At 32.1% G+C, this 11,576-nt stretch overlaps 1 protein-coding gene across 1 annotated transcript; it reads left to right on the top strand.

Annotated features, from left to right (window-relative positions):
- Window positions 1-2,031: 2,031 nt before the first annotated feature.
- LOC107467984 (uncharacterized) lies at window positions 2,032-5,302 on the top strand. The gene is made up of 8 exons (XM_016087222.3): window positions 2,032-2,307; window positions 3,023-3,096; window positions 3,497-3,538; window positions 3,931-3,972; window positions 4,204-4,287; window positions 4,614-4,701; window positions 4,805-4,902; window positions 4,984-5,302. Exons 1-8 carry the CDS (start codon window positions 2,136-2,138, stop codon window positions 4,999-5,001), a joined length of 618 nt encoding a protein of 205 aa, XP_015942708.1. The 5' UTR covers window positions 2,032-2,135; the 3' UTR covers window positions 5,002-5,302.
- The last annotated feature ends 6,274 nt before the right edge of the window (window positions 5,303-11,576 follow it).

Genomic DNA, 11,576 nt, shown 5'->3' with positions numbered 1-11,576 from the left:
GAACCTGGCAGCCAGAAGCAAGTGGTGCCAGTACCCTTTTTCCCTTGCTTTTGGTTTTCTGATGCCCATGGTTTTTTTTTTAAGATTATTAGATTGATATGTTTTGTGAAATATTTGGAGAAGAAGACTGTTGTAGTTGGTGGGGGCGGGCGGGTTGCAATAAATTCAAATTTAATGAATAGATAAGAATTCAAATGTCTCACTCTATGTGAAGTGGGCAACTATTTAATGAGATCACATAATTATAATTATAGGATAGATAACGGGTATATTATTTTTAATATAAATCATCTTTAACGCCTTTCCATTTCTTTCTAAATGGTAATGTAATATATAATAGTTATATTATATAAATCCACCGAGCATAATCAAGTTTAAAAAATTTTTACATTTTAGTCATACAGATCAAAATACAGATCAAAATTAATGTAGTGGAACTTTTTTATATAAATAGACACTATTGTATATGTACTTTTTTATGTAGACATTTGTTTTAACAAGGTACAAATTGTAAAAGTATTTCTAATGCGCTTATTAAATAGTACAAATTTAACCTGTTTTAAAATAAAACACAATCTGTTAAAGTACATGATAGTATCAATTTTTTGAAAAATAAATATATGCTTAAAAATATTTATTTATGACTCAAAATGATAACATCTGTTATTCAAATTATACTTAAAAATTATAAAACATTATTCGTATACGCGTTTAGTTAATTATTAATTTAATTTGTTAAAGTATACTCTAAAAATTACCATTTAAGAAAATTTATCATTCAAACATATAAGTTGCATTTTTTATTTTTTCTATTGTTTATTTATCCATAACTATTTGTAATTGAACCTAATATATTTTTTAAGATTAATATAACATATTCATGTTTACACAATGAAAAAACCCTATATATCTAACAATAATTTTATTTATAAAACATAAATTTATATTCTATAAATGAGATGCGACATAGAGAATTATAAATAATTATTTCACGTTATAATTACAATTTTTTAATTGAATATTGCTAAATATTTGATAAGTATTTAGATAACTACGTTTCATAAAAATCTGTCTCACAATTTAATTTAACATAAAAAATATATATAATTTTGGGAATATATTTTACTCATGTACGATTATACTTTATTTATTTTACATATTTAACTAGACATGATAACCTTTATTCTTTTATATATATCTCATTAAAATTATTATGGTGTCTAATTCTCTTCAAAAATTAAAAAAACGTTAATGAAAACATTAGACAGCAGGAACATATTATTGTGAATGGTTTTTTAATCTAAGCAATTTTTAATAAAATGCCTTTTATGTATATATTTTTTTTTAAACAAGGCACGAATCGTAAAAGTGATTCTAACGTCGTATTAAAGAATGCTAATAAAAATTGTTTTAAAGGTTACCTTTTAAATATTTTTATTAACCGAATTATATATCAATATATCAAAAAAGTTTAATCACTTAATTTTTTTTTGATATTATGATCGTGCAATTTGTTTCCATTAAAATATATGAATCTCTTTTTTAGATAAACTTTAGATAAATACCATTAAAAATATTAAACACACCAACCCGAGTAATTCAGACTATACAATAGGATCTCTTAATATAAAAAAAGTTTCACTACATTAATTTTGTCTGTTTGACTAAAATGTAAAAAAAAATTCAGTTTTTAATTATTTACTCTGTACAAACAAAAATAAAACAATCTTATATATTGTATAAATAATTCTGATATACTATAAATAAATACCTTTTAATTTCAGTTTTTACATAAACTTTAGATAAATACCTATAAAGCTATTTATTATAGTCTATATAAGCGATAATAAAACAGTCTTATAAATTGTACAAATAATTATTATATTAAAAACTTTAAATCTTACGAAAGTATAATTCTTAGTATCAACATATAAGTAAAACTAAATTTTTGTAATAGATTAATATTTAGTCCGGGCGTAGCCCGGGTATTCCACTAGTTTCTCATATAAAATTGTTGGGTCAAATCTCAGAATTCTAAGGTGTATTGTTGGTGTATAACAATTAACACCCACTCTTGTAAGTGATAACGTGTGAGTATCAAACCCAACAATCCAACATTAGTTTGGATTGCAGCAATGATGGTATCTGCAATACCAACACCATTCTCTCCCAGTTGCTTCTTGCGCTCTCATCATCATCATCATCATCATCATCATGTTTCTTATTCTTCCTTCTTCAACTTCAACTGCGTGGTGCTGCCTCCCTCCTCTAACCCCAACTATATACTCAGAGCATCTTCCTCTGAAGGTGAAATTTTTAGCTTCTTTTCACTTGAATTTTAGACTTTCAGTTTCTAAATAAATGACAGTGATCCTTCCTAGCCCCTTGGTGAGTAGTGTTGATGTTAAATGTGTGCCCCAAGTTCTAATTTTTGTTGGTGAATTATGGAGTTGGAGCTGTTGAGATTACTTATCAGTGAGAACTACAACTTTGCTTTTGAAGTCTGTAATCTAAAGTTCATATCTTTGAGGTGATTTTTGTCCCCCAATCATGAATAGCATTCTTCTAATTGAACCTAAAAAAGAAGAAGGAATATGTAGATGTCAAAAATCATATTTGCTTTTTATAAACATTGACAATTAGATGCAACAACCTTCAATTTGAACTTCAAAATCATATTTATATGGGGACTGGGGAGGATATATTTATCACAATTCTTCTTTTTATTTTTCAGTTTACTCAATTTTTTTAAGCAGAGATAGGCCAAGAAAAACCATAGGTGAAACTATTAAAAGAGATTTGAATGTGAAAATAATTTATGATATATCAATATTGTATCCCTTGAGTGATCGGTGTAATCGACTCCACCTTGTATGATAAGATTCATTTGTTGCTATCTTCATTTTTCCCTTTCCCTCCATTGTTTTCAGAAGGAAGATGGATACTTTAGATAGTTTTTATTACTGCATTTCTTGAAATCTAGCACCCACAATTTATTTAACAAGTTTTCTTCGTCGTACAGGACTTCCTGTTGAGATTGTTGAAGACTCAAAATTCGTTCCTTTGAATGCTGAGGATCCTAGATATGGTCCACCTGTAAGTCATGGTTAGTCTTAACTTTAGTTGAATAAGACGTTTTAACTTACTTGCATATGATAAATATATCTCAACATAAGACTTCAAAAAAAAAAATGGCATACTCATGAAAATCAGAACTTGCTGATCATATCTTAAGTTTTGGATGGACTATATTTTGTCTTTTCCAGCTTGAGTAACTTCTTTTGGATACTTGGTATCAAAGCAATCAAACTCGAGAGTGCAGTTCAGGCAAAATCGAATTGTAAATCTAAACTTGTTAGCTCGATTTGGGGACCTAAACTGGTAAACCAAGAGTTTGATAACCTTGCCTGGGATCAGATCCTACTGCTAGAAATAGAAAACATCAGTGTTTTTGCTCTGACTTCATATGGAGTTAAAAGTTTGTCGCATTTTGCAGGCATTGCTGTTGTTGGGCTTTGCTGAAGATGAGGCTTTGAAGGTGATATCATCATAATCCTTGTAAAGAAATAACATATTAATCTGATACCATGTCTCAAAAAGTTTTGTTTTCTTAAAGAATTTAGAATGCCTTATTTAACTTGATCCTTCATATCTCTTTGTATAAGTATGGTCATTCAGTGAACTTGAATTTATAAACCAAAATTATGTCTGATTGTTGTTTATTCTTTTAGGGTAATCACCCGAATTTCGATAACAATAGCTTTCATTGATATTTATTCTACCACTGAAAATCTTGTATGTAAACAGTTAAATAACATCTCAAATGGGCTACTTTGCGATGGTATCATTACAATTTGGTTGCACACCCTCAATATTCTTTGTAATTCTTTCAATATAGCTAGGCTTATTGTTTAAGATGATGTTGCACAGATTCAACAGCTTTTGAAAGAATTGGATGGTGAATTCCTGAAGGTAACATCCAATCTCGTCTTTGAAGTCCATATTTTATTGTAAAATCTAAATGCCTGGTAATGGTAGAGGTAGGTAGTTTACTCAATTGATCACTGTTTCCACCAAACTTATCCTGCATTCAGACTAATTGAAAAATATTCAAATAGTTTAGTTTTTGAGCATTTCTATTTTGCTAGGGTAGTTAAAATTTTCATCGTATGGTAGCTTGGTTTTTAACATATTACATTTCAGATAATCTATTGTACTGAAGACATGATTACTCGTTCACTTTGGGAGGCAATGCATACAACACAAAACAGTTTGGAAGGGGTTAAGGTAAACTTTTGGTACAGCTAATTAATTGCTATTTCTATTTACTAAAACTTTGTGGTAATTAATTGCTATTTCTCTTGTGATTTTGCCATTCCTTTCATACAAATCCATCATTGCTTTGTATGATCCCCAGATATGAATCATTGTGTAGATTGTCACTATTGTAAGATTTCTAGTGCCAAGTTTGCAGATGATTCTCACCTATTATAGAGAAATTATTGCCTCTGAGCATAAGAATCTAGAATTATGCAAGTTAATAGAGATTTGCTTATAAATTTGAATGATGTCCAAATATCTGCTGCATGTGTTTGGCATTTTGTTCTCTGCAGATTGCAAAGTCGCTTCCTCGGATATGCTTCTTATCCGGTTTAACTGGAGAGGAGATGATGATGTTTATTGATGCTTTCCCAGAAAGTGGTAAATAAAATATGACCACAAACTCAACCATGACATGATTGATATCAAATCTATGTGTGCTCAACAGATTTAGAATTTCATCAATAATACATGTTTTACGCAGGACTAAAATCAACTGCGTTTGCGGCTCTTGTTCCGAACAGTGCCAATAAACCACTGCAGGAGTTGATAGATGAAATTATGGGAGACCATGAGATGTTGGTAGGTGTTTGTTTCTTCCACCATTTCTTTATCATTCTTAATGTGCCTTATGGTTATGGAAGACCACACTATGCCATGCAGACTGGAGAACAACTGTGATGAGTAGAATCCACCAAATACGAGGAAAAGCAATTTCATCTGATCGAGGCCAACTATTTTTCAACATATCATGGATAACGAAGTATGCATTGTAAATCCGAGTGTAATTAAAAAGTGTGTAATTAAAGCCTAATCTTTTGTGTATTAAATTGGTGTTTTGCCAACTTAAGAGTTCGTGCATATTTTCCAAATTTGTCAGTTAGATAAATTAAATTCATACAGAAGGAAAAAACCAAAAACAACAATGAAATGAATTGGATGTTATTCATTATATACGGTATCCTTGGGGATAATAAGTTTATTAAAAGTTTAATATTGTTGTGATAAACATGATGATGTGGATGTTCATTCATTATATGGGTGGCTGATTTTTTTCATGAAAAAATGAAGCTCCCAAGCCAAATTGAAGTTAAATGACAACAATAACATATTCTTCTCTTACTTACATAATCAATAACAATTTTCTTTCTCTTTATATTGTCTATATACAAAATTTTTTTTCTCTCTTTCATACGTTACTAATATATATTAATATATATAAATCATTTCTATTATATCAAAATATTAATTGTAGTGAATATTAATACTAGTGTTTCTTATTTACATTTTTTATTTTATATTTATTATATCTTTCTTAGTTATTTATTTCACAACACGTTATTAGCACGAGACTCTGATTAAATTTTAAGAAGACTCGGGTAATAAATTTTCATTATGTCGAAATTCTCTCATCTTGAATTTAATGCTCTTGATATATCTGGAAATAATTATTTATCATGGATACTAGATGCTGAAATCCATCTTGATTCAATGGATCTTGGAGATACCATTAATGCTGAAAATAATGCATCCTAAAGGATAAAGCCAAAGTCATGATCTTCATTCGTCATCATCTTGACGAAGGATTAAAAAATGAATATCTCACATTAAAAGATCATGTAGATCTGTGGAAAGACCTTGAAGAAAGGTATAATCATCAAAAGACGGTGATACTTCCTCAAGCCCAATATGAATGGACGTACTTGCGTCTACAGGATTTTAAATTCATAAATGAATATAATTCAGCAATGTTTCGAATCACCTCACGAATGAAATTATGAGGAAAATATAACTAATAATGACATGTTAGAGAAAACTTTCTCGACCTTCCAGGTCTCGAATGTACTCCTGTAGTAGTAGTATCGAGAAAAAGGATTTAAAAAAAATTATGAGCTAATTTCTTACCTTCTTGTTGTTGAAAGCAACAATGAGTTGCTCTTAAAAAATCATGAAGCGCGCCCAACTGGCGCCGCCCCATTTTCTGAAGCAAATGTGGCAAATCATTACCCTAAAAGAGGTAAATGACAAGGTTTTAGTAACAAGAAAAATTATGAAAGAAAGAAAAATTATGTTCACAAGAAAGGATCTCACCAAAAGTGGGATAAAGAAAGAAACAATGAGCAAAATAAATCAATAGAGGATAAATATTTCCGTTGTAGTGGAAAGGGCCATTGGTCGCGTACGTGTCGTACACCAAGGCACCTAGTCGATATTTATCAAACATTTTTGAAAAAGGACGACAAAAGAAAGGAGATGAATTTCGTTTCAAATGATGCTGTTGAAAATTTCACCACTCATTATGATGTATCTGATTTCTTTGAGGATCCTGAAGGAAATATTCGTCATTTGATCAATTATGGAATAGTTTAATATGTGGGATTGTTAAGTATTTATGTAAATAAATAATGTAAGAAACTTATTGTTACGTTTTATTTTCTATGCATTTGAATTTCAAGTATGATGTATAATAAAATATTTATAAATTTCAAAATTACTAAATGTGCCAAGTTCTAAAATAATAATAATAAAATTTTTAGTATATAATACTATGTACAGTATTTTTTAGAAAAATCAAGAAAATAATTTTATGTGCATATACTTCTACTCATTTTATTATTATTATTTGTCTTGAAGAAAATGGCAAAGACATATAATGAAGCTGTTTGCCTTACGGATAGTGCAAGTTCGCACACTATTCTCAAAAGTAATATATATTTTACCAATCTTTTGCCGAAAGAAGAATATATTAATACTATTATTGGCTTAGGCAATATGATAGAAGGTTTCGAAAGAGCTATAATTTTGTTTTCTGGAAGAACAAAGTTCTTAATAAATAATACACTATTGTCTACTAAGTCTCTAAGGAACTTATTGAGTTTTAAAGATATCTGCTGAAATAGATGTCATATTAAAATAATGAAAGAGGGAAATCATGAGTACTTATGTATCACAACTCATGATTCAAATAAAAAGGTTATATTAGAAAAGTTACCCTCACTTTCATCTGAGTTATATTATACTAAAATTAGTGCAACTGAATCACATGCCATTGTAAACCAGAAGTTTACTAGCCCAAATGAATTCATAACTTGGCATGATCGATTAGGTCATCCGGGAACAATTATGATGTGGAGAATTATTGAAAACTCCCATGGACATTTACTAAAGAACCAAAATATTCTTAAATCTAGTGAATTTTGTTGTGCTGCATGTTCTCAAGGAAAGCTAATTTTAAGGCCATTACCAATAAAGATTGGATTAGAGTTCCCTAAATTCCTAGAAAGGATTCAAGGCGATATATGTGGACCTATTTATCCACCATGTGGATCTTTTAGATATTTTATGGTCCTAATAGACATATCTTCAAGATGGTCACATGTCTGCTTGTTGTCTTTTCGCAACCTGGCGTTTACGAGATTACTTGCTCAAATTCTTTTATTAAAAGCAGTTTCCAGAAAATCCAATCAAAGCAATTCGTCTTGATAAGGCTGATGAATTTACTTCCCAAGCCTTTGATGCTTATTATATGGCTAACGGAATAAGCGTTGAACATCTAGTAGTTCATGTTCACACACAAAATGGGTTAGCAGAATCACTTATTAAACGCCTACAATTAATTGCTAGACCCTTACTTATGAGAACAAATCTCCTAACCTCAACTTGTGGCATGCTATTTTACATGTCGCAGCACTGATTCGTTTGAGGCCAACAAGTTACCATTAGTTCTCTCTTATGCAATTAGCTTTTGGCCAGCAGCCAAATGTTTCCCATTTAAGAATATTCGGTTGTGCGATATATGTTTCCATTGCACCACCTTCTTGCACCAAAATGGGATTCCAAAAAAAATTAGGGATATATGTTGTAACACCCTACTACACAGTGTTTTACGCTTAAGTCGTAGAACAGAGGTAGTGTGGTGTTATGGACCTCTAATCAGTTAAAATATACATATAATAATGAAAGGATATAATACATTGAGAGCCTTGAAAAACGGGTAAAACAAAATCGTAAAATAAAAAGCGCAACGCTCAAGAAATAGGATTACTTGCGTGTTAAGAAACCTAGAAGATAAGGATAAGAATAAGTGACAGAGTAAAAGAATGCCAAGAATACAACATAACTAGCTCCTGACTCAGCCTGCGAAGTCAAGGCTGGCCAGAGGATATATATATATATATATATATGCATCTGAAAACAACAACACAGTATAGAATGAGAACCGGAGGTTCTCAGCATGGTAAAGGTGCCACGCACATAATATATAAGGTCATGGGAATGCCAAAGGCAATCCTAGAACACCGACAATCAGATTATAAAGCTTAAATTACTAAACGGAAATCATAAAAAGGGTGGTCTTTTAGGGAATTCTAAACCTAGCTTAAACATTAACCTTAACTCTAAACCTAACTACTTTTCCTCCGTACCTCCATCTTCGATGATTTGCATAGACAGCACAACCAAACAAAGCAAGCACAGGTAGGAAACAAGTAGTTCAAGTAACAATTACAACAATTAGTAGAACATAAACAATTAGGCATTTCCAATTAAGGCATAGCAAACAAAGCACACATATATGCATATGATGAATGTCTATCCTACTAGCCGTGAGCTCAAGTGTCGGTTATTTTGCCAGAACCCGACATATCTGATAGCTAATCCTGACATTGGTCTCTAGGTTGCGCATCTTCAAGAGGATCATAAACGAAGGAGAGTGCCTTTCCACATTCTCCTGGAGGTTTCACGAAGGAGAGTGCCTTTCCACATCGAAGGAGTGTGTCTTTCCACCTTGCAACCAGAGAAGAACATGGGCGATACATTACGAAGGAGAGTACCTTTCCACCTTCCCCACATCCACATCATGACAAGAGAGGGAACTTCCGTCCCCAACTTACCATCCGAACACATTTCCAAATTAATACGCAAGCGGGATCACACCCAGACCTTGCCATCTCGACCATTCCTGCCACATACAGTCATCCTAAATCTCATTATTTATCATCATCATTTCCTTACATTCATTCTCTATAGCCATAGTTTTGCCTGATCTCATACATACAACTCATATCATTGCAATTCGTACCTAGTTCATCATTTAAGATTATTACTTCACTCTCAAGTTATCACCTTTTCCTATCTTCAGCTCATTACTAGACTTACTACTATACCTTATGTCTAAAAGGATAAAGATGGAGGTTTAGAAGTCAAAAATCTGGTTTAAAACACAAAAATCCAGTTTTGCAAAAAGCAGGGGCCACGCGTGCGCGTGGTAGTAAGAAAAGGTAGCACGCGCGCGCATTCCCCTTACCATGCGTACACGTAGGTGAGAATAGCATGTCACGCGTACGCGTGGGTCGTCACGAGCACGCATGGGCTTCTCGCGTAGGCACAGCTTAACATCACACGCCACGCGTATGCGTGGGCATATGTTGTTAAAAGAAATACAGTTTGCCCAAAGAGCTGCATAATTCACCTGCATAATACATAACACACACCTACACTTTTAACGTTCATAACTTTTGCTACAAAATTTTTTTTTCACAAAGTTTATACCATTTAAAAGCTTACAAAAACATCTTTGAGTTGAAACAAATTCAACTTCCAACCAAAATTTGAGGCTCCAGTTATGAACCGCCGAAGTTCGACCAAAAACTAAGTTTTTCAAAAAAAAAACTTCAAACCTCATTTTCAACCAAACAATTTCCATACCAATAATTACCAACCTGCACTATCCTACACAAGTTATATCCTTCTTCATTAACACACCAACCACCATCAGAATTAGGCTTCATACCAATCAATAAAACTCATACATTTCCCAAAATTCACCATTCATACCATAAGCTACACTTTAGAATTTATTTGCTCCTATTCCTCAATTCGTTATCAACAATCCATTAATCATCCTTAACCAATCAACCAACAACAAACCACAATAAGTCATCATCATACATTAGCAACGTCACTAATTCATCATTCAACAATTTAACACCAATATCCACAATAAGTCAAGACTTCATCATTTATCATTAGGTACTAAACAATTTACATGCTCATACATTCATTTCTATCCTATAGTCAACTAGCATAAGTTTTCGCAGAACATTATATATTAAATACGCGAAACCTAAACCATACTTTGGCCGATTTTCACGTATTTCCCGAGACAACTCACTTAGGCAAAGGCAAACCCTCAACACCGAAAATCAGCTCTATCACCAACCGAGATCTCAATCAAGCTTCCAATGGCTCCAAGGACCTCATATCATACATACATACACACCTAACATATATATATAACACATATATACCTAAAATTCAATACCCAAAAATACTTAATCAATGAATTAGTTAGATTTTTAGAATTATCACCTTACCAACAAAAAATTAGGACAAGATTTGGCAAGTCCACCAAATTAATTCGATCCTAAACACCGAAATTATACAAAATCTCAACACCAAAGCCCAATAAATTCAGAACTGGAAATGAAGAAATTGAGGGAAAAAACGTGGCTATCTTACCTTACAATGTTATGGGCTTTGTAGAGCTCAACGCTGCGGTTACGTGGCCACAAACGGATCGTCAATCGGAGCTCTAGATCAAAAATTATGTGAATTTGAAGTTAAAGTGAGGATTAGGTTTTTATTTTTGTTCTTTCCCTCTAGAAAGTTTCCCCGTGTAAATGATGAAGAAGAAGGGAATAAGAGGCTGTGTCTCTCTAATGGGTTGGGTTCAGTTGGGCCTTGGGTTCATTTTGGGCCCGGTTCAACCGGCTCAGTCTGTCCGGCCCAATTTTGGGCCAAATTCTTTGAAATTAGTGCCCAAATTCTCATTTTAACGAACTCTATCTTATTTTAATATTAGATTTACATTTTTAACTTTTCATATTAAAATTTAATTTATTGATTAATTATTCGCTAATTTTCTGGGATTTACATATGTTGGATATGATTCTCCCTCTATAGTAAGGTATCTTGAGATACAAACTGGGGATGTATTTAAAGCCCGATTTGCAGATTGTCATTTGGATAAATCAAAATTTCTAACATTAAGGAGAGAGAATAAGTTTCCTGAAAAGGAACTTAATTGGAATGCATCATCCTTGATGCATTTAGATCCTCGATCAGGGCAATGTGAACTAGAAGTTCAAAAGATTATGCATTTGCAAAGAATGGAAAATGAATTGTCGGATGCATTTTCTGATACAAAGAGGATAACCAAATCTTATATACCAGCAAAAAATGCCCCAATTCGAATT

This window comes from Arachis duranensis, chromosome 9, assembly GCF_000817695.3.
Source record: "Arachis duranensis cultivar V14167 chromosome 9, aradu.V14167.gnm2.J7QH, whole genome shotgun sequence".
Taxonomy (NCBI): domain Eukaryota; kingdom Viridiplantae; phylum Streptophyta; class Magnoliopsida; order Fabales; family Fabaceae; genus Arachis; species Arachis duranensis.
Note: the sequence above shows the minus strand (reverse complement) of the source record. Positions and strands in the feature narration are given on the sequence as shown.

Bases quoted from the DNA above. Each gene is read 5' to 3' on its own strand.
- LOC107467984 (XM_016087222.3), top strand. From the start codon at position 2,136: ATGATGGTATCTGCAATACCAACACCATTCTCTCCCAGTTGCTTCTTG. The intron at 3,097-3,496 runs GTAAGTCATGGT...CGCATTTTGCAG, and splicing joins ATCCTAGATATGGTCCACCT to GCATTGCTGTTGTTGGGCTT. The intron at 3,973-4,203 runs GTAACATCCAAT...ATTACATTTCAG, and splicing joins TGGATGGTGAATTCCTGAAG to ATAATCTATTGTACTGAAGA.